Below are 22,334 nucleotides of genomic sequence, written 5' to 3'. Positions count from 1 at the left end.
TGAGCATCGGCTTCAATTAATTTTTTAACAACAATAAAATATTAATTTTAAATATTATATAAAATTGCAAAAATTTTTAATATTTGAAAAGTTTAAAAACCAGAAATTGCTAAATATAATGGATTTTGTATCAGAATACTCTATCACTTTTTTAGATTCTTTATTACAAAATAAGTAGCAGAAATTACTAAATCTAGTAGATTTATACCCTTTGAAACGAGTTTATATGAATTATTTTGGTCACGCGAATCTGAGTGACCAAATGATTCTATTAATTCTAAAATACAATTTGCAAAAATGTTTAATAGAAGATTTTAAAAATATTTTCTATAAATTGAAAAGTTTAAAAACCAGATACTAAATATAATGGATTTGTAACCTTTGAAACAACTTTATATAAATTATTTTTGCTTCCGCAGATCTGCAGGACCAAAATACTCTATTACTTTTTTGATTCTATATTACAAAATAAGTAGTAGAAATTACTAAATCTAGTGGATTTGTAACCTTTGAAATGAGTTTATATGAATTATTTTGGAGGGCCGAATTCGGCCTACCAAATTATTCTATTAATTCTAATATGTGATTTGTAAAAATGTCTAATATTTTCGATAAATTGAAAAGTTTAAAATGTTCATCTACAAAGAAATATTGATTTTTATTGACTACATTAAAAATTTCCCGAATATAAGTAACGAGATGAATAAAAACAAATACAATTTCAATATACCAGAAGATTTTAATATGTTTATAGTGAAGTTTCGGTTAAAAATAATAAATACATTTAATTATACAAATTGGAAAATCCCATTTAAGTATAAAAATTGTTTTAACGCAAAACTTTTAAATTTCTAACTGTATATAGTGTTTGCCCCCTCGGAATTCCGAGTAGGCAAAGTTTCTGAATTTTTCTGTAGATTGTTTATTTTCATATCAATGAAAAAATTGTTTCCCACCACCTTTAAATAATTTTGTTGCAATTCTAATGAATTTGTATCCTTTGAATTCACTTTATATAGGGTATTTTGTCGGCTCGAATTCCAGCCGACTAAGTGTTGAGAATAATAATTCTTGTATTGCTAATAATTTTAGTTATTTCAACTTTATCATCACCTTTAACATAATAAAGTGTTTATACTTTATATTTATAAACTTATATAAACAGAGTGATTCACAAAGAAGTAACGCACTCTCAGTATATGTTCTACTGGTGAAAATAAAGATGAAAGTTCATATAAACATAGGTACGGAAAACCTTCGTTAGCGCATGCTGGCAGGCGAAAAATTTCCTCTGATTACGCCTTCGGTAAAATAAAGCCATGCCAAACTGTTATTCTTGGTACCGAAATTAAGAAAAAAAATTAGTATCTGTTTTGTTATAATTAGTTAATATTGTATTTAATTTCTGTGGACTTCATTCATATCACTCAGAATAAAATTCTCTACAAGTTTTATTTAAAATTTATAATTTTCTTATGTTGTTATTTTAAATTTATAATTTTTTTCAAGTTTTATTTAAAATTTTGTGTTTATTCCTATTTAACAAAGTTATTTTACATCAAACATAAAATAATGTTTTTTTCGATCCCCAACCGTTTGTCTTTAAAAGTACAGGTGTGGAACCTATTTATTTCAATTTTTCAAGCCAGATTTCATTTAAAGATTCCAGATTTGTATTTTTAGTAGTTTTCGAGAAATAGAGTAAAATACTGAAGATTGGGGCCCAAAAATACACTACTTTTTGTTTGGCGTAAAATAAATTTGCTAAATCAATAATATACAAATAAAGGGTTTAAACAAAACTTGTAGTAGAGAAATTTATTTTGAGTAAAATGTTATGAATAAAGTCTACAGAAACTAAATACAAACGTACGAATCTCGAAGTTTAGTAAAAACAAAACATATCAATATGTGGCAGATTTTAATTAGGTATTGAAACAAAATTTTCAATTTCCAAAACAAAAGCCAGCCGACACCCGCTAACGAAGCATTTCCAAACCTGTGTTTATCAAATTTCTTCTCTATTTTCATTAGAACAGTCGTGAAAAATTTTCGTGATGCACTAGTATACTCTACTTATTTATTTGTAAATAAAATAAAATAATTAACAATTAAAATACCATAGTCTCTGTATAAGGTCTGAAGTTTTAACATTTAAATAATATGTTAATGGGACTTCCAATAAAGTACAAATGTACAAAAACAAATAGTTGTTACTAGTATCATCTTTGATCAAAGGTTAAAATTAATTTTCTTAAAACGTCTCCTTTTATTTCCTTTACACTTTTCCTGTCGATGCTGCTAAGTACAGCAGCACCGAGTCATAATTTGAACTTAATCTAAAAGAATTTTTTTATTGAAAACGTTGTTAGTATTTCATAGAATATTTCTGTTCCCAGCTACATACTAATGAAATACGGTAATTTTTCCATGAACTATGATCCTGCATATTTCTTTATTTATGGATACCAAGTCACAGAGTAACAGCGCAATGACATAATGTCAACAGTACTGTGCAGAGATGCCAAGGCATCCGTGCGCAGTCTGGCGTGAAAGTTTAAATGTACCAGTAAATATGTAGTCTTGAGTAAATGTACCGGTAAATGTGTAGTCTTGAACAGACTTAGGCCGACCACTCCTGAGACGTGTGGTTAATTGAAATCCAACCACCAAAGAACACCGATACCCACAGTCTAACATTCAAATCCATGTGAAAACAACTGCCTTATGATATTGGCTTTTATTTAAATAGGTTTGGATCTCTACAAACCTATTTATTCAATTTCTCCATAATTGTGAGTATCTAAATTTACTTTAAAATTTGTCTATCTACAACTGATTATTATTTTATAAATAAGTAATTAATAAAGGAACTGTCATTAATTTTACACATTTAAAAAATTACCTGCAGGTGTCATTATTTCCTTATTTCTACCATATATTTAACGACCACTAATAGCCATTAGATACATGGAGGAAATATAATGCTATGTCTTAATGGTAAATATATGGTATGCCTTTTCTAAATTTTGTTTGGATTAATTTTCAATAAATTGAAATGTTGCAGCTATGTGAGAAATTATCAATCCGTAATAAAATGCTTTCTTTCTTTCTTTTTCTTGTTTAGTCTCCGGTAATTTCCTTTCAGATAATACATCAGAGGATGATATATATGAGTGTAAATGAAGTATAGTCTTGTACAGTCTTAGTTCGACCATTCCTGAGATGTGTGGTTAATTGAAAACCAACCATCAAAGATCACCGGTATCCACGATCTAGTATTCAAATCCGTGTAAAAATAACTGACTTTACTAGGACTAGAACGCTGGAACTCTCGACTTCCAAATCAACTGATTTGGGAAGACGCGTTCACCACTAGACCAACTCGGTAGGTAATAAAATGCTAAAATCAGTTGATTTTCACCAACTTTCTGGAAATTTAATCAACAGTTGTTTAAATATATATATAGAAAAAAGTGTGTACACACTTTTGAAAAGTAATAAGGAAGGTAAGGTTGCTGGGAATTCACTAGTGTGGACCTTACCGGGTTATGGTGTAACGTTCAGATGAGATCCATCAGTTGTCCAATTTTGCCGCAAACACAAAAGGTGAGGAATATCATCCTAAGCAGTGGAATTAACATTCGCTAGTCTGGACATGGTAATCCAACATATATTGCAACGAACAGCATTTGTTTTTTTTGGATCGAAGTTCTTTAATTTTTATTGCTGTTATTATTATTTATTTGTTTATGATTACATTTTGAAAAATTATTAAAATGAAATGGATGATGAAAAATCTTTCCAACTGATTGAATACCGGGTTAGGATCGGCTGGGTGAATTAGGCTTCCGTGAGGGATCCTGGTGATAGGTGTTATCACTGTTGGGGTCGGGGCCACATGTCCCCGACTTGTCGCGGGACTGATCGCTCGGCGTTGTGTTACAATTGCGGACAGCCTGGTCATCAGTGGGCTAATTGTGGGAAAGAGGATCATCAGACAGACAGATGAATGTGCTGCTCGGGGGTGAGTTGCTGTCCTGGTGTCTACAGGCTTTGTGGAGAATGGTTGCTGTTCAGTGTCTGGCATTCTGATTTCTCCTGTATGGGGGCGTTCTGGTTTCTTTTAGTATCGTGAAGGGTGGGGTAGCGATGGAGTGCTGGTTAGCCCCTTGAAGAGCCGGCGTCTCTCCACGCTGATGTGAGTTTCCGCCGGCGATGAAGCATGGGGACTCTGGTGCCTCGGAGCTGGTAAGACCGATTCCCGTCAGGTGTGGCTTGTGGGTTTCGCTTGTTAGACGTAGGCACTTGAAGGATCGAGTCCCGGCGAAGGTGACCTTCGGGTTGTCTCTGTTTAAGGCAGGCAAGACCGAGTCCCGGCTCCCGGGGTGGGTCGCTGGGCACGACTTTGTTCGGATCTGATGATTTCACACTGGCAGTTAGAGGCAGCCAAGAAAATCAAGATCCTACCGGCGGGTCTGCCCCTGCCATGCCGGACTCTACCGTTAAAGCCCATCAGGGCTATGAACGGGGGCGGTGCTGGTGTGGCAACCGGAAGCGTCATAAGGCGGGTGTCTTCCCCTACGGGGTTGGGATGTCATGCCGGAATTACATCCGGTAGATGGGTGGATCTCGTTAGAGTAAAATACACTACTCTGGGCCGTGCTTATGCTACACGTAAATCCGGCCAGGGGAAGAAGATGAAAAAAACTGACTGAAGCTTATCACAGTTATCCAGTTAACAATTTATGGAATCTGGCAAATAATTATAGAAAAAAAACATCTAAACGGAAATGTTTGGTCCGAATTGAGTCACTATGAACAAAACTGTTTAAGTCTTTTGGATTCACGCGTTTAAAAGTTTCATAATGGCCACTAATACTTTGAAATTTTAAAGCCGAAATCAAAGATGAACCTCCGCATAAAGTGTGACGTCATCATCGCTTTTAGTCAAGGGTCATTACAATTAATGATTTCATAGGTAAAAGATTTTGGTGTATGTTGGACATTCAAACGGGAAAAAATGGGTACCGGAGAAACGTGAAAGAGAAAATCTAAATATATTTGAATAAGTATCACATTCATCATTGTTAAGTTTACGATAATTTACGCAAATGTACTTAAGCATTTGCTTTTTTTGTTAAATGCCGTAAACATTGTAAACTACCTGACATTAATTTCATAATTCATTTATTCATGCTGTACGGTATGGTGAATATTTTTCTTTATAATATTGTGTGTTTAATTGTTCATTTTATTACTTTTTTACAATTTTAACTTGTTTTATGGTTAATTCTTTCGTATATCAGAAATATCGACATGGAATGCTTGTTATTCTTGATCTTTGCTCCTGGTTCCTTTTTGATCTCGTTTCTTTATTTTCTGCTCGAAAATGATCCCTTTGAATCTAAAAGTTCCTTGATCAATGACCAGATCTTTGTCATAAAGTGAAAGTTGTAGAAATATGTTGAAAATTAAAATGAATGATATTAAGGTAAACCGGTAAAAAGTCTATCGAAAATTTTTTCAAAGAACTAATTTAGTAGATTATATATCAATACACCTTTCGTTAATTAAGTGATATAAGCAAATGTGAAAAATTCAGTTAACATAAAGAAAATAACTGAAAATTTAGAAGCTATTTAAAAGCGTTGAAATTTAAAATTAGTGCGAAGTTGAAAGAATAGAGACAAGTGGTCCAAATCAGGCGGCTGATTAATGACAGAATTATATTATAATACATGAAATTACATTTCTTTTATATCTTTTAATCTTAAATTAAAAATATTTTTTTTCAATATTAAATAATAGTTAAAATTAAGTTCTGTTCCATTTCCTCTCTAATATTCGTATACAAACAAAAATTAAGATCAAAAAAATATTCTATAAAACAAATTACTGTAAGAAATTAAAATAAGTAAAACAGTGTAGCAGAATTTATAGATTTATCTTTAAAACAGCTGGTCCCTTATCTGTATGACCACCCAGTCTAAGCAACAGTTATCAGTCTGTAAAAAAAAATTGATAGAATGGTAGAGAAGTAAGGAGAGGAAGAACGTTAAAGTGATGCAGTTAAGAGTTGTGCAGTTGCACTTTGTGAAGGGCGAACTCTATGTTTGTTTGTTTAGTAAAAGTCTAATCTTAAATGTGCAAGGTTGTCTATTTGTCTGTCTCTTAGTCATGCAAGTTGGAAAGAGATTCCAGTCAGATGTTTTCGTGGTCGATATGTAAATACAGAGGCACCTGTAGTATTCCCATGAACTAGTCGATGTTTTCGCTGAAACGAAGCTTGTGCTTTCTGGTTAGAAACTCATGTGTGGTCCCCTAACGACATCCTGTACGATTGGCATTACCATTCTTTTCTGTGTGATCAGATACTATCCCCGCCAGAACACCTACATCCCCACCTTATTGGCTTCTACTTTGCAAAACTTCATAAACATTTCATGTTTGTAATCATATTATTAGTATTCACACGTTATAAAATATACTCCACTATTTCTTGTTTTATTTTTTATACTTTTAATACTATATTAATAATCCGGTTAAATATTAGCAGAAAAAAAAATTTTTTTCACGCAATAAATAAGTAAATCATTTTTTTTGTTCCTTGAGCGTAATCAGCATATTGATTCTTCAAATATTACATTCTTTTATTCCCAAAGACCTTACATTTTCCCATAATCTGATTGTAACTATGAGATTATGTATTTAGTTTCACAAGATAAAAATTAAAGACCGAATTACTACTTCTTGGATTGTTTCTATTCTTTATTCCCATTTTCATTAAAATCAAAATTAGAGGAAGTAATTTTAATTTACGAAATTATTTCTTCCTAAAACTTTTCGTTAGAAACTGTATGATAAAATAAAAAATTCGCATAATTTTTTATTAGTCGTTATGTATGTAGAATTTATAAATGAAATAAAAGGGGTAGTGAAGGTTATGATGAGACGAAAAGAAAAGCATGGAAGAGAAACAGATGGAAAAAATAGTATTGCCAGGGACCTGCTAACTGGCAGAACACTACTCATGATTATATATTATCTATAGAAAGTTGAAAAAACCATAATAGAATTAACCGGGAAAATTTTGGGTAATGGATAAGACTACAAAAATTCCTTTTAAGCAGATGGCAACGCATTTATCACCATAAAGAGTCTCACCTGACTGAGAATCAAATGAAAGATGAAATGCTAATTAAAAAGGCTATAAACCGGTTCTGATAGTAAAAAGTAATGACATTTTGATAAAAATTGGTATTGCGATATATTTTGTACACCTCCAGACAATCAGTGCAGCTTTTGGTTTTTTTTTTGTAGGGAGTTCGTGTAATGAATATCATCCTTTATTTATGAGTCGTTTTGACTAAAACACATTCATAGCTGTTTAAGTTGCAATATAACTGGCCCGGTCAGGTCTCGAACTGTCTACTTTCGTACGTGACAAGGAGCAACAGTCCTTTGCCATTCCGACTAAGCGTATTTATAATACTCGTTGGATATTTTAACTATAATAACTTTCATATTCGATATTGAGAAGTAGTAATCATTAATAAAACAGCTTGTTTACAAGTAAAACAAACTCCCAAATTTTTATATTTTATGATGTTTTTCATATTTCTCCCTACTATCACTAGTTTACACTTCTGATATTGATAAGTGTAATCAAATTGTTCATTAGCGGATAAAATTATTTAGGATAAATCATTTTCAGAAAACATGCTGTAAAATATAAAGGATTAAAAATATTGGAAAGTAAAGGAATATTTTGATAAAAAAATGCAGTGGTAAAAGGTTCTTGAAATTAAAATACTTTTTATATTATATATATGTATATTTTTTTTAAATAAATATTTTTTATAATTTAATATCACAGTCAAATAACATAACACTGAAGTTGATTTGCATTTAAATAGTATGCTTAATGAAAAGTAATCCCGGCCGTTATAATATTTTACAATAACAAATAGATAAAAAATATTATCAATAATAGTAATTTACTATTACTATTATTATTTTACAGACGAAAATTTATGAATATATTACATGTAAATTATTTTTTAACATTAACAATTTTTCATTACATGCAGATAAAACAAACGTACTAGTAATTTTTTACAATGAATTTTGTATTTTTGTAATTTAGTGTACTAATTTTGCATTATGATTAGTATGAAATAACAAATTATTGCAATATTTTTATATCGATTAATTTATTTTAATTTTCCTGGGCAAATAAAAAACTTTTTTTGTAGTTTAAAATGTAATCCTTTTGCCGGTGATTTTTATTGTAAAAAAAATTTTTAATATTAATTTTTTTTTTTTAATTTTTTACAATGTTAATTTAATAAATAATTTAAAATAAATTAAAAATATATGTACAATTTTCAATAAATTACTTATAAGTTAATAATTAGCTATTTTATTTACAGGTACTGATAAATAAAATAATAAATTAAAGTTATTATTATTAATTATATATCTATATATGATATAAATATCGTAAGTATATATAATAATAATAATAATGGAACTAGTTTGACACTTTACATGTAATAAGTTAAAATATGCTACATAAATAATGTAAGCTTAAATTAAAAATGAACAACACATCTTACAATAAGCTATAACTGCCGTATATAATGTATATTAATCTTATAATTTAAAATATTATCTTAGTCGCATTAAAACAACTTCTACTCGTATTACTAATGTATTAATAACAAATTAGAACTGTTATTTTTAAGTCGTTTCAACTACTAAGGTGATTTATATCTACGTTATGTTGACTCGTTATAAATTTTACAGAATTATTTTAGCGGGAAATCAAACTCGGGATCTTTGGTGTATCAAGCAAGCTCGTTACTGCCTCTACCACCGCAGATGTTAAAATTTGTTTTCTACAATGATTATTTTTAAAACCAAAATTTTATAATGTTATAAAAAGGATACAATTGTGAGTCTATTTAAATATAGTTAAAGAATAGTATGCAAACCGTTATAAATACATAAGAACTTTAAAATAGATAAATATAATCAGCTTTTATCTATCTCTACCATGTTCTATTTATGATTTTGTTAGTAATTATTATTGTTAAATTTACACAGAGTAAAAAATAAGAACATTTGCAGCCTTGTCATATATAAGTATATATGAGATTATTTTTACTATTATACCTGTAAATGATAATTCGTCTTGTGTAAATTTTTATTTTTAAATAATTTCCAGTATTCTCATTAACATTTTGTAATTAACTATTCATTTAATTTTCAATTGTTCTGGTAGAACAGATATTTAGAATTTACTAGTGATCATATTAAGAAAAAGATTATTTATAAATCTTCACCTTAGGTAATGCTATGCGCACATCACAAAAATATGTAATAGGTCTGCGCATATAACTATAACAAACGAATGCCAGCCAAAGACAGGCAAACAAATATATAACAGATTTAATATGAATTATGCAAAGTAAATAAAAATTAGACAACCATATGATAAATAAATAAAACGTTAAAAAAAGGAATAATTAAAATAAAAAAAACTTATTCTAAATTAAAATGAAGTGAAATTTATAATTTATTACTTTAGGAACATATACGCAACCGATATTTATCTAATAAATTTAAGTAAAAAGGAACAGAGCAATATCCATACATTTCTTGTAATGAATTAATTTTTAGAAAAAAAACTTTTAAATAATGATAATAAATAATTTTTTTTTGTAAATTGCTTATAAATATTTTGCATCTAAAAATTACAAACTTTTTTATAATTGAAAACATTGTCTTTTTTGTAATCCCTAACGGTTTTATTAACGTTTTCTTCATTTTCAAAAAAGCCTTCTTTTAAACATTAAAACGTATTAAAAATATTACTTTAAATTTTTTGATTTAATATTTTAAAGTACATATTTTTTAACTATCATTCTCATGCATGTAGAGTTGTTAAAGAAGAAAACAGAATATCACGTAAGTTATTACAAAATATACTTGGCTGTCTTTCAAATTATTAAAAAAATACTTTTCATTTAACACTTCATAAAATTTGTTTCTTTAATATTACAATCATTATTTTTACTGCTTAAAAAGTAATCGTAATTATAATTTTCGTACTTAAAAAAAGTAACAGTCGTACATTATACTGTATATTTACAAGAATGCTTACGTTGAAAACATATCTATGTTTTAAATGAAAAATGAAATATTTACACTTTTATATTTAAATAATAATATCTAATATAATTAAATTTACAAACTTAATTCTAAAAATAAATAAATAAATATTATAATTGCTTAAGACATATGATCTAAAACTATCTTTTAGTCTACTCTATTCTTAATATAACATATGAACAAATTTTATTTCAACAAAGACACACTTTATATCACTTTATAAATAAAATAGTAACAAATATGCAATATATACATAAACACTAAATTGTAAAACATTCATTAAAACACACACCATTAAAGTACATTATATAAATAATTATAAGCTTAACAATAATAATAAATAAATAAATAAAATAAAAAAAGATCGAATTTTAAGGTTATAATCATAAAATGCTACAATAAATTATATATAACTAAGTACCTTACTAAAGCGAAGTAAATTGAGTATAAACGGAAGTACACTTCTAAGTTTTCTTTATAAATTATAAAAACTTATACGCAGCCAGCTAATTAAATAATAAAACTTAAGTCTATTAAATAAAATAAATTAAAAATAAATAACTAAAAGATATGCATAAAAAAATACTGAATTAAAAATAGGATTCTGGCTTATAAACATTTTATTTGTTTTGATTTGTATGTGTTTATGTGTGTATGTGTATGTGTGCCTGTGTTACAATTCGTATTTTTTTACTGTAGCAGCAGCTATATGCTTGCAGTCTTCAAATAGTTTTAATGCAATAAATATATTACTACATATTATATCGTATTAATATCTTAGGATGAATTATGCTCAAAATGATCGAAAACAGTTATAACATAGTCCAGCATATTAGTATATGTCAATAATATAATCCAATCTCTCAGGTTACGAGGATCACCACTAATATTACGTTCATCATCTGTCATTACATCACGTTGAATATCTTTCCTCTTTGGAACATCAAATTCAAGCATAGCTGTTTCAATTTCACAAAATACCTGCAAAAAAATAAATAAAATTTTAGATATCATTAAAGTAATCAGAATAATCATTAGAAAATAAATTTGTGCTAAAAATAATGTGATTTTTATTCTTGTTATCGAACTAAAATTTTAAAGTAAATTTTAGTCCTCTGCCTTATTTTATGAAGGCAGAGGACTAAATTTTACTTTTGTGAGCAGCTACAAAGTTTACCGTGCAGCGGTTCATGTAAGCTACAATTCAGCTCAAAAACCTTATAAATTGTTCGATATAATTCCGTAAAACAACAGTGAAAAAATTTGCATGTAAAAAACGATTCATCATACTATGGAATTTTTAAATATTTCAGTTTGTGGTTTAACTGAAAAACATAATGTGACAAATAAGAAATTATATTATTATGCTAGGACGATATTTTATTTAATAAAGAAAATTATTTAATAATGTTAACATATCCCAGAAATAATTAAAGAATCTATGAATCTATTGGTTAAATGTTTTTGCTTCTTTTTTTTTAATTATTAAAATAAAAAATTAAACTTTACAAAGTTACATCTGCCATTTCATCAGTCAGAATAATAATGATTTATCAAATTTTGTTTAATTTATCACATTTATAGAATAAATGTGATAAATTAATGTGATAATGTGGTTACTTTTAAATTGCAACTCAGGAAAAACTATTTAAATTACATGGTTTTTTAAAACCTTTTTGCCCTTTGAAAATTATCTGACTAAAAATTCAAAATTTTAGTATAGAAGTTTAATCTTCATATCTTTTTCTTTAACTGCAATAATTAAAAAAAATATATATAAAAAATATTGTAGTAGTATCTCATCTACTAGTATCTGTACCAGGCTGTTACTTGTTAAATTTTTACTTATAAAAAATTTGCTTATATTACCAAATAATTGTATAAGTAATTATTATTTATATTATATTATTTTTTAAACTTACCAATTTCATTGCCTGAAGAGCACTTTCAAATTCTTTGTGGAATTCTGCATTTGAATTATACTGATCCAAATACAATTGTTCTAAACCGACAGCTACTCTTTGCAACCATTCATAAGAATTTTGTAATGCGGTTCTATACTATAAAAAAAAAAAACTAAACGTTAGAAAATAAGAATATTAGTTAATTATTATATTTATTATTATTTAAGACAAGTAGCTAAAATTTAATACAAGATAAATTTAATTGGTTTATATATATATACTTTTTTTTTTTATTAAAAACAGCATAAATAATTTTTTTTTCAAAATTTAAATACTACGGTAGTATTATATGGAAAAATATTACTGTATCACGGAGTTCGTAAGAACTTCGTCGGTAAGAGGCGACGAAATCAACGAACTACGTTTACAGTTCTAAACATGACCTAACCCAACAGTGAAATGAAAATGGGGAAAAAAATTAGCGTGAAAACATTATATTTTCGATCAATAAGATTAGTAATAAGGAATACGTTCAAAAAATACCTAGAATTTTCTTAGATAACGTTTTTTCCATTTGATAAACCGCGGGACTCAAATATATCATTTTTTTAAATGTACCTTTACGTATCGCGCCTCTAGATAGCAGTACTTGGTAGTACTAAGTAGCTCACAAAAACTTGATAATGTACTTGAAATAATAAAATTAAAAAAAATATATACTATTGCTTATTTTAATAGTAAATCCTCTTAAGTAAATAAAAGTAATGAAGATGAAACAATTTATTTTTAATTCCCATTACTTTAAAAATAATAAAAAATAAAAATATTAGTTTACAAGAGATTATACTATAGTTTTATTAAATAAGAAATAAATAACACAGAAATAAATTCGATTGGTCAAATCGAATTTAACGATAAAAATAGAACGTTACACTTACAAAGTAATAAGTGCAATATTACATAACGGATTTTCGATTCGTACATTAGTTTTATTAAAAAATGAAAAATATGGTATGAAGTAAATGATATGACTATCTACAAAAAAAAACTGGCCGTAAAATTCAGTTTGTTTGTTCTAAGGCAATAAATTTTAATAATAAATCCATAAATTACAATGAAATTGTAAATCGTATGTTAAGAGTCTCGCAGATACCATTTCTTCTGCTTAAAAAAAAAAACTTATATCATAAAAATAAAACTGTTTTTAACATAACGATACTGATATCAAAAAAGGTAAGACTCTACCATTTCTATTGTGAAAATCTGTTATTATATTATTATCTGTTATTAATTTAAATTTTCTTTAAAAAAATACATGTTAGATTATGTAAAAGACAACAGATATATATAAAATAATAGTTAAATAATACTACTACTACTACTACACAGTAATAGTATTATAGTGTGCTACTATAAATGAATAAACCGTTATATGAGTAAATTTTTTAAAAATGTATTAAAGTATATGTAGCTACTTACATCTGAACCGCTTATAGCAGCTGCTATTTCTTCCTTAACTTTTGTTTCATCTTTTGCAAATAACGGCAACCATGGCATATAACTTGGTTTTATTTGCAAACTTCGAACGTTATCTTCACTTTTAAAATAAGTTTGGATCTGAAATAAAATAAAAAAAATTAGTGATTCATCATATTTTCTTAATTTTTATTAAAAGACTGAGTTATTTATAAATAATTCATGTAAAAAAAGATAAATTTTTATATTTCCAGGTTATATTTTTAAAATAAAAATTACGTTAATAATATATATATTTCATAATAATATAGGCTGTACTATTTTTATTTCATAACAATGGTTAAAAATAAAAAAATGATACTATGAACTTTTCTTTATTTATTTATTTTTATTTTTCTAGGAAGGCAGAACATTAATGGAAAAAGAAATACGGTTATATGATGTGGATTTTAAAAAGACAACACTATCGAATAGACATATGAGGAGCCCCAAATCGGAAATGAATCGCGTGATGTCTACAATTATATGACGTAAGTCTAATAGTTTTTCAATTATTACTGTCTCATAGTTTACAAATTAGATCCTCATTACATACGTAAAGTCACTCATGCAATAGTATTTAGCTATAAAAATATTTAAGTAATATAACCTATCCCAGCAGTGTTTTTTTTTCTTAACTTAGATTACCTGATAGATAAACATTTTAAGACAAATTTTCGTCTTAAAATTCCGAACTGATTATTACACTTATATGGAATTTTATTTATTATTTTTATCTTAAAAAAACAAAATATGTGAAATAATTTTCCGATGAAGCTATGATTGTAAATATAATGTAATGTTTTTAGAACGGAGGTTACAGCGTGTGCACGCAAGTGTTGACACGCTACATTATATACGACTGTAGTAATTATAATGCTGCCGGTGGTGACTAGTAGAAGAGTATGTTAGTTCGAAAAGCTAGCGGCTTGCTAGCTGCTACCAGAAATTCAGAGATCGCAAAACTTATTCCTTGTCGGTTTGCTTAACCACTTTGTCGTAGTTTACTTCTGGCAGCTTTATTCTCTGTCGGTATATTCATCTATCTACTTACTTATTATCTAGTAAACGAAGTAAAGAAAGAAAATAAAATGTAATTGCACATAAACTGATGACAATTACGACGCTTACTTAGATATATTCATTGTGTCACGTTTTACAAACCGAACTAAGCATTTAAATATCCATCACTGTCATCTTAACTTCATAATATTTTCTTTAACGTCCGTAGAATTATTATCATTGATTAGGTAATACAGCTTTACAATAACACGAAGTAAGATTCTAAAATAGCAAATTTATCTTCTATCTACACTATACTATTAAATTAAATTAATTTTTTCTCAAATTTTAAGAAATTTTTTTCTTATTTGAAAAATTATGTTACTGATGATTTGAAAGACATTAAAATAAATAATATTTGAAAGTTTGAATTTTGAAAGTTTCATTTTCACTAAATTTAATTTTTTTAAATTAAAACAATGTTTTCATTATTTTCTTTATAAATTAAACATTTTTTTTTAAAAGAGATTATGAAATAAATTAATCTAATTACTTTTTCAAAATAAGCAAGCAGATGAAAGAGATTGCTTGTCATATCAAGTCGATTTTTATTTTAATAAATTATATTTATCTTAAAATTTTAGACAATTTTCGTTTTTTCCTTTAGTGGGTAAATTTTTGAATAGAATTTCTAAATTCACGAGATATATTAATAAAATTAAAATATTACTTCTTTTTCACGTTTTTAATTAATAAAAGTTTTAGTATAGTACAGTAATTAGAAATAAAAAAAGAACAGGAAGATAGGACAGGAACAAAGGATGTGTTAGGCAAGTCTGACATAACATGGGAGGGGAAATTATATATTAAACGTTATTTTTCAAGAAGTTATGTGAATTTAATGAAATTAATGCGATTTAGGTTTGAGAAGCACCAAGGTGAAAAGTATAACATGTTTATTTTTTCAAAAATACGTTTTTAGACAATAATAGTTGAATAATAATCCTTTCTAGTATTATAAAAAATATTAATAGCGAAGCATTATTATTTTATTATGACTGTAGAACATTATTTACCACGTGTCTTACAAAGACTCGAATAATAAAAGAACGGTATTATTTGTTTATTCATCAAGTTTTTGAGCTTAAGAAACAATATTTTGTTTACATGGAAATGTGCCTTCGTGTTCATCCCATAAGATACATTTTACACTTTTTTTTTCAAAGGGAAAATATAACTATGAAGTATGAAATCATCGACGAATAAAAAATAAAGAATATTATAATTGACGCGTTTGTATTTCTTTGATATAATGAATTAAATGTAGGTATTTATACTCGTATGTGTGTGTCCTGTGTTTGTGTGTGAGCGAGTATTTAGTATCTAGTCTAATAAGTAAGTTAAATTAATTAATGTTTCCGAGCTAGTAAATTATTTTTAAGAACCTATTACTATTGTACTATAAGAAGTGAAAAGTATTTTTAATCTGGAAGTAATAAAATTTTGTGAGCAGGACCTTATTAATAATAAATTTAAATTTTTAAATTTAAAAAGAAAACGAAATACAATTTATCCTAATGTAATCGGTTATTTTCTAGTTTTTATTTTTGTTTTCCTGTTTCTATATCCAAACTTATTCCCGAATTCTCTTATTTTCCCATTCAATTTTCCCAGACAATTGTTTCGTAAAAGTTATCCAAAAATGCGTAAAAAAACTTTTGATTTCTATCTCCTAGTTCAACAAATCAACGATCCTGTTTATATTAAAGTAACTACGTTATATAACGTGAAAAGATACTAATGTAAGAAGCAATTGCAGGTGAAGTAAAGACAACGTTTCCGGCGTCCCTCACCCACCGGAAATATGGTCCTGGGTGCGTTCTGTGTATCTAACCTCTTATAACTTGACCGCACAGTCAACAGTGAGCCAGTGTACCGCCTATATATGATGACTATCCTGGTCTGTCTTCCTGATGTCTGACTAGATAATACAGTCATGCAATCAGTTGACTTCATCGTTGTTATTATTGTTTTTTGTAATTAGGTTTATGGTTCAAATGGCTGCGTGTAAATATAAAATTAAAAAAAAGTTATATAATTATCCTTTTTCTTAATTCGAGTTTAAATTTAATATTTAAAATGACAAAAAAAATTTAAAGACTGGAATAAGCTTCATTGTGGACGATCCTTACTAAATTATATAATTCATGAAAAGAATACTTGTTATACTTTAATTAAAAAGTAACAGGCATATGAGAACTGTTTGGATTAATGGTGTTTGAGTTCTATAGAGCAAAAGGACTAACTATAGGAATAATTGTACGGGCATTAAAAATTCTAAAAATATATTTTGCGATTTAACATTTTATTTAAAAAAATATTTTCATAATAATTATACAATTCAATTTATAATTTTTTTATCGAATGAAAATTGAGAACGCCCCTGTATATTGTAATTAAACCTTATAAGAAACATATTTTTTAAATCAATTTTTCCAGTAGAACCTTATCCTTAAATTCAGTTTAACTATATCAGAAAATTTAGTTACTAGGCTTGTAAAAAATCTACCTAAACCATAGTTCATGTAAAATATTTTACATCTTATGAAACGAAAATTACCAAACGGTAATTTTACTGTATTCATCAAATACATTTTAGTAGTTATTTATTTATAGATTTTTTTGAAAAATTACTGATAATACTTTCCGTTTGAAAATTTATATAAATTTTTTTTAACATAAAAAAAATATGAAAGTTTTTTGTCAAAAAATAATTATAGGCTCATTTATTTTTAATATTATATTATTTTATTAATAAAATTAACTTCAATAAGTGTGTAATTTTAATAGATTTTATTTTTATAAGATTATTTTAAAATAGATATTATAAAAATTACTTCATAATAACTTTAGCATCCAGACTTTAATTCATAAATAATTTTGCATATTTTATATGTAGTTATTGTAAACACGTGCACGTCACGTATTGATATAAAGCATAAATTCCATACATTTTAAACACTATCATAACTATGGGAAATCTTATAATGTAAAAAATATATAAATGTATGGAAATAGCAATAATATAAAGAGAAAAAGCTTTGAATATGTAGTAGTTGTAGGAATTAAAAAAAAATGCAACAGTAAATAGGAAGTAGGGAGGGATAGTACGATTATGTTACAAGATAGTTTCCCAAAACAAACATAGAAAAAATGTTACGAATGCTCTATTAGGCCACCTGCAAGAATCTTTACTATACTGCGTGTGTATTGCAGATTTAAGAAAAATTCCATTAATTAATCCTGACAGTGTTGTGAGTAAGCAGTATTTCTACTAGAAATGTATTGGTTTTAAAATCATAATAAACGAAGTATAATTCTTTATTATTCTATTGTTTAGGCTAACAGGATAATACTTCAGTCGTAGAGTAATAGTACCCTAGAGCATATGAGTTGATAGGGAAGTGATAGATGGATCAACAGATAAAATAATGTTACTATTTTAATGATCTCATAAATACAGAAATATTTTAGATTTTATTTTCGTTATGAAATTGTAGTTATAATTTAAAATTTCTTTTAAGCTAATAAATAAATTTTAAATTTGATTTTTACACAGCATTCTAAAAAATAAAAATAAAATGATAATCACGCAACAAGAAATAAATATTCTTAAGGATGACAATGCAGATTTTTAATCAGTTTGTGCATTACTAAAGACTAATTTTTTTATAATGGAATTTCTTATAAAAATTTCTTTTTTATATTAGATTTCTTTCATTTTTATAATTACATTTTAAGGCTATTATTCAGATCTACAAATGTTTTATTATAAAACTTTTTATATCTAGTCATAAGAAGAAAAAGAATTGCAAAAATGTTTCCTTTTTATTTAATGATTAACTGATTACTTTTATAATATCTACATTTAATAGATGTTTTTTTGTATAGGTGTATTAATTATATATATACACTAGCATCCGCCGTCACGACTTTGCTCGCACTGACAAATTTTCCGAAAATCTCCAGCAAAGACAAAAGGTTTGCCCTCCTATCTTAATATATGACCTAAGGTCTCTGAGAGTACGGTCAATCGCTTTAATGTGATCAATGATTATATATATACACAATTTATAATTAATGTAATTTTTGTACATGTGTAAAGCAAATTTTTTCTTTTAGAACAAAACGAATGAACTAATAGAAAAATATAATTAATATATATTTTATTAAGTTATTTAGCTTATCTTTGATCTATTAAAATTTAATTTTAGATCGTTCTTTTATTCTCAACCACTAATATTTTTGCGTCATTTGTATTTTTTGTATGGGTGTTGACGGAGGCGGCCTTGCTTGTACAAAAAACCCTATCTTAAGGATCAAATAATTTCACAAAACTGGGTATTCTTTAATCCTGCCTAATAAGTACAATAAAACAAAAATGTTTAAATTTCAAGCTAAATTTTTTTAGCCAAAAATTTATAATTCATATTCAAAATAACAAATCTTTTATTACACAATACGGGCTTATCTATTCGTAGGTTTATTCATAAAATTTTAATTATCTTTCAAATTAGGTGTGTTTTCGAGTTTTATTTTAAAAAAATCTCCGTAAATTAAAAACGCCATAATAATAATAAAAAAAAGTAATAAACTAAACTTTATAAAATTATTGTTGTCCAAGTATATATTAAATTACATTGTAATATAAAAAGGAATAAAATATTGTCGTTAAAACTAAAGGGAATGCAGAACATAAGGAATATGTTAAGCAACACAATAATTGCTGACATTTTCATAAAAATTTTCCTTATTAGCGGAAAAGATGCAGCTGCTTTGGTTTCAGGTTGCATCGAGAATAAAAAGAGAGACGTAATAATGATTAAAAAGCTGAGGGAGAGAGTGGGAATTAAGAGTGAGAGCACGAATGAAAGAGAAAAAGAGAGAAGTGAGGGTGCACAAATGTATTTACTTGAGACAGCATATATAATGCTACACCAGACTGCTGATAATACTACTAGACTGTATGCCGCCTGTTAGGCCCTGATCGACACATACAAGAATGTACTGTAGCTTCCGTTGTCCCACGGTATGCTTACTACATTTATATCTCATGTAATGGTCAATAGAAAACTCTCTTGGAAAAATCCACCCACAAAATATGTTTCAACATTCCTTGAAACAATCTATTACTCATTTAAAAATATCATGTTTTAATAAATTATCTTATTAATAAGACATAATTCCGACGGGACGGTAAAAGGAAACTTTTTTAGTCATTTATTTTTTAAACTAAGCAACTTCTAATTTTTTTTCAAGGGTTGGTTTAAAAAATTAGTTTATTTTGAAGTTTATTAAACATTTTATACAAAATAATCTGGTTTATAAATAAATTAAGTAGAATAATAAAAATTTTTGTTTTATATTCTCAAGTTTTTATAATTTTCACTCATCACTAAAATTCACCGTCACTTTATAATAATTCTTATAAAGAATAATCTTTAGTTTTTTGAGTAAAAAAATTGATATGTATGGATATATTATCAACCTTTAATATATATATATATATATAAAACTCCTATATACTAAGGAGTTTAAACACACACACAACAGTTTTATTCAAATAAACTAAATTTAGTGATATAACGTTATTGGTGTGAATAAACAACCTGTAGTGCATTCATATTCAATGTCAACAGTTGCATTTTATGGTTTAGGACAAATCAATAAATGTATATACATTATGCAAAGAATAGGCGGACATCAGTCAATTCATTTACCGGAAACGTTGGCTAGGACCGGAAAACAATGGGTAAATATAATTGTCAAGACAGATCACGCCCCTAGATTGAGACAGACGTTTGTTTCTTCCCTTTAAATTGACAACCGAACAGTGCCTTCTTGTTTAAAAAAAAAATCTAAAAATATTATTAAATAACGTAATGACTCAATAAAAAGTTTTCTTCAGTATATTTCTTAAATAAAATTTAGAATTATATAACAAATGATAATTCTAAGATGATATAAAAATATCTATTATAAAATATGTGAAATAACTAATAAATTGTCAATCAGTATTTAATTGACGTGAATTATTTAAATATTAAAAATAAGATAAAAGAATTAGTAAAACTTGAAGAAACTAATATGAATTATATGTGTTCTGAACATAATTAGATTTATAGGCCTCAAAAACTTTAATTCAACGCGTGGAAATGGTGTATGGGGCTAACGCTTGCTCTTCCCATATAGGAAGTAGACAGTTCGAGACCCGACTCGGCTAGTTTAATTTTAATTTTCTTTATTATTCATCTTCCGATTTCTTTTCTGTTGTTATTTAGTTCTAATTAATAACACATCTTGATCTGGTAATACAGACATTCAGTAACCCTACTTGTCTAAATTATTTTATAAAATTCCAAAAACGTTTGTCATCATTCAAGAGAACATTCTGTTAGTTGTAATCAGGTAGTACATTAATTAATATTATTATAAAGAAAAAGTGGTTATAGCATTTTACTGGTTTTGTAACCATTAATATATATATATATATATAAAGAAAGAAAATAAGTACTTACAAATGAGTTAAACAAAGGATCGAATTCATTTCTTGCATTCTTAGCTATGGCTACAATTCTGTTAAAAATTACGCTATTTGGAGGAATGTGTTCCATGTCAGATCCATCTGTTTCATTTATTTGTGTCGCAACTCCTCCAGAAGTACAGGGATTTATCCACATAGGTTTTTCCTTCAGTAAATCTGGTTTAACTGGTGCACTCATACTTGTTGGTAATGAAAATACAGCAGGCACACAGCCTAATAGGCAGGCACACAGCGTTAATACCTCTCCAAACCCTGTAAAAAAACAACAGAAAAAAATAAATAAACAGGTTTATTAAATGATTATTTGACAATTTAATAAAAAATACAAAAAATTCCTGATATTTCATCATCGAATGAGAGGAATAAATATAGGATTTATAATGATTAATTAATTTTCCTATTCAACAAATAATTTATAAATTATTAAAAGATTTCTGACTTGTTCAGCATTATTTATAATACTTTGAGTAGCTTTGATTCTGTAATTTACAAGAAGTACCAAAATGTCGTATATTAAAGAGTTATGTTAATAATTACAATCAAAATTTGTCAGTTGCAAAGGCAAGAATCGTATATAAAATAAAGTAAAAATCTTTACTATGATAAAATTAAAAATAGGTAGCAACATTTCAAAGCACAAATAAAATAAAATGAATTAATTTGGAAAATAAATTTATTCCATATTTTTGAAAAAAAAGAAGATATATAATTCAAATTTTCTATATTTTTTTTAACGATGTTATTCTATTTTAAAGGATACAACCAATCTCTTTTGTGGTTATTTTACACTCATAGAACGCAACCTTTTGAATTACATTTTTTTTTTATTATTATAAATTTTTTTAACTGAATTAATTCAGTTTCTTACAATTTATAAAAGCTAAAAATTAAACTTTATTAAAAATTATAACAGTACTTGAGTCTATTATTTGAAATAAACGTATAAACAAGTCCTTTTTGAATTATATAAAATTTGTGATTTTGAATAAAACGTCCTACCATGAAATATTGGTTTGATCTTTTACGTTCTAAATGAAATATATTTTATATTCATACAAATTCTTTTTATATGAGTGATACTCAATAAATTTAGAAATATTAAAAAGAAATTTCGCAAAATAATATTCAGT

At 26.9% G+C, this 22,334-nt stretch overlaps 1 protein-coding gene across 4 annotated transcripts in view; it reads right to left on the bottom strand.

The window, feature by feature from the left end:
* Window positions 1–7,848: 7,848 nt before the first annotated feature.
* LOC142325296 (uncharacterized) overlaps window positions 7,849–22,334 on the bottom strand; it is a 315,502-nt gene continuing 301,016 nt past the window's right edge. For all 4 annotated transcript variants that reach the window (XM_075366857.1, XM_075366858.1, XM_075366856.1 and 1 more), the window contains 4 exons: window positions 21,179–21,456; window positions 13,563–13,700; window positions 12,102–12,239; window positions 7,849–11,160 (listed from right to left, as the gene is read on the bottom strand). In XM_075366857.1, coding sequence (XP_075222972.1) covers window positions 10,957–11,160; window positions 12,102–12,239; window positions 13,563–13,700; window positions 21,179–21,382 — 684 coding nt within the window. In that variant the 5' untranslated portion in view covers window positions 21,383–21,456 and the 3' untranslated portion in view covers window positions 7,849–10,956. The remainder of the gene's footprint in view (window positions 11,161–12,101; window positions 12,240–13,562; window positions 13,701–21,178; window positions 21,457–22,334) is intronic.

The sequence above is a fragment of the Lycorma delicatula genome, chromosome 5 (genome assembly GCF_047948215.1).
Source record: "Lycorma delicatula isolate Av1 chromosome 5, ASM4794821v1, whole genome shotgun sequence".
Taxonomy (NCBI): Eukaryota; Metazoa; Arthropoda; class Insecta; order Hemiptera; family Fulgoridae; genus Lycorma; species Lycorma delicatula.
This window is presented reverse-complemented; position numbering and strand designations above follow the sequence as displayed.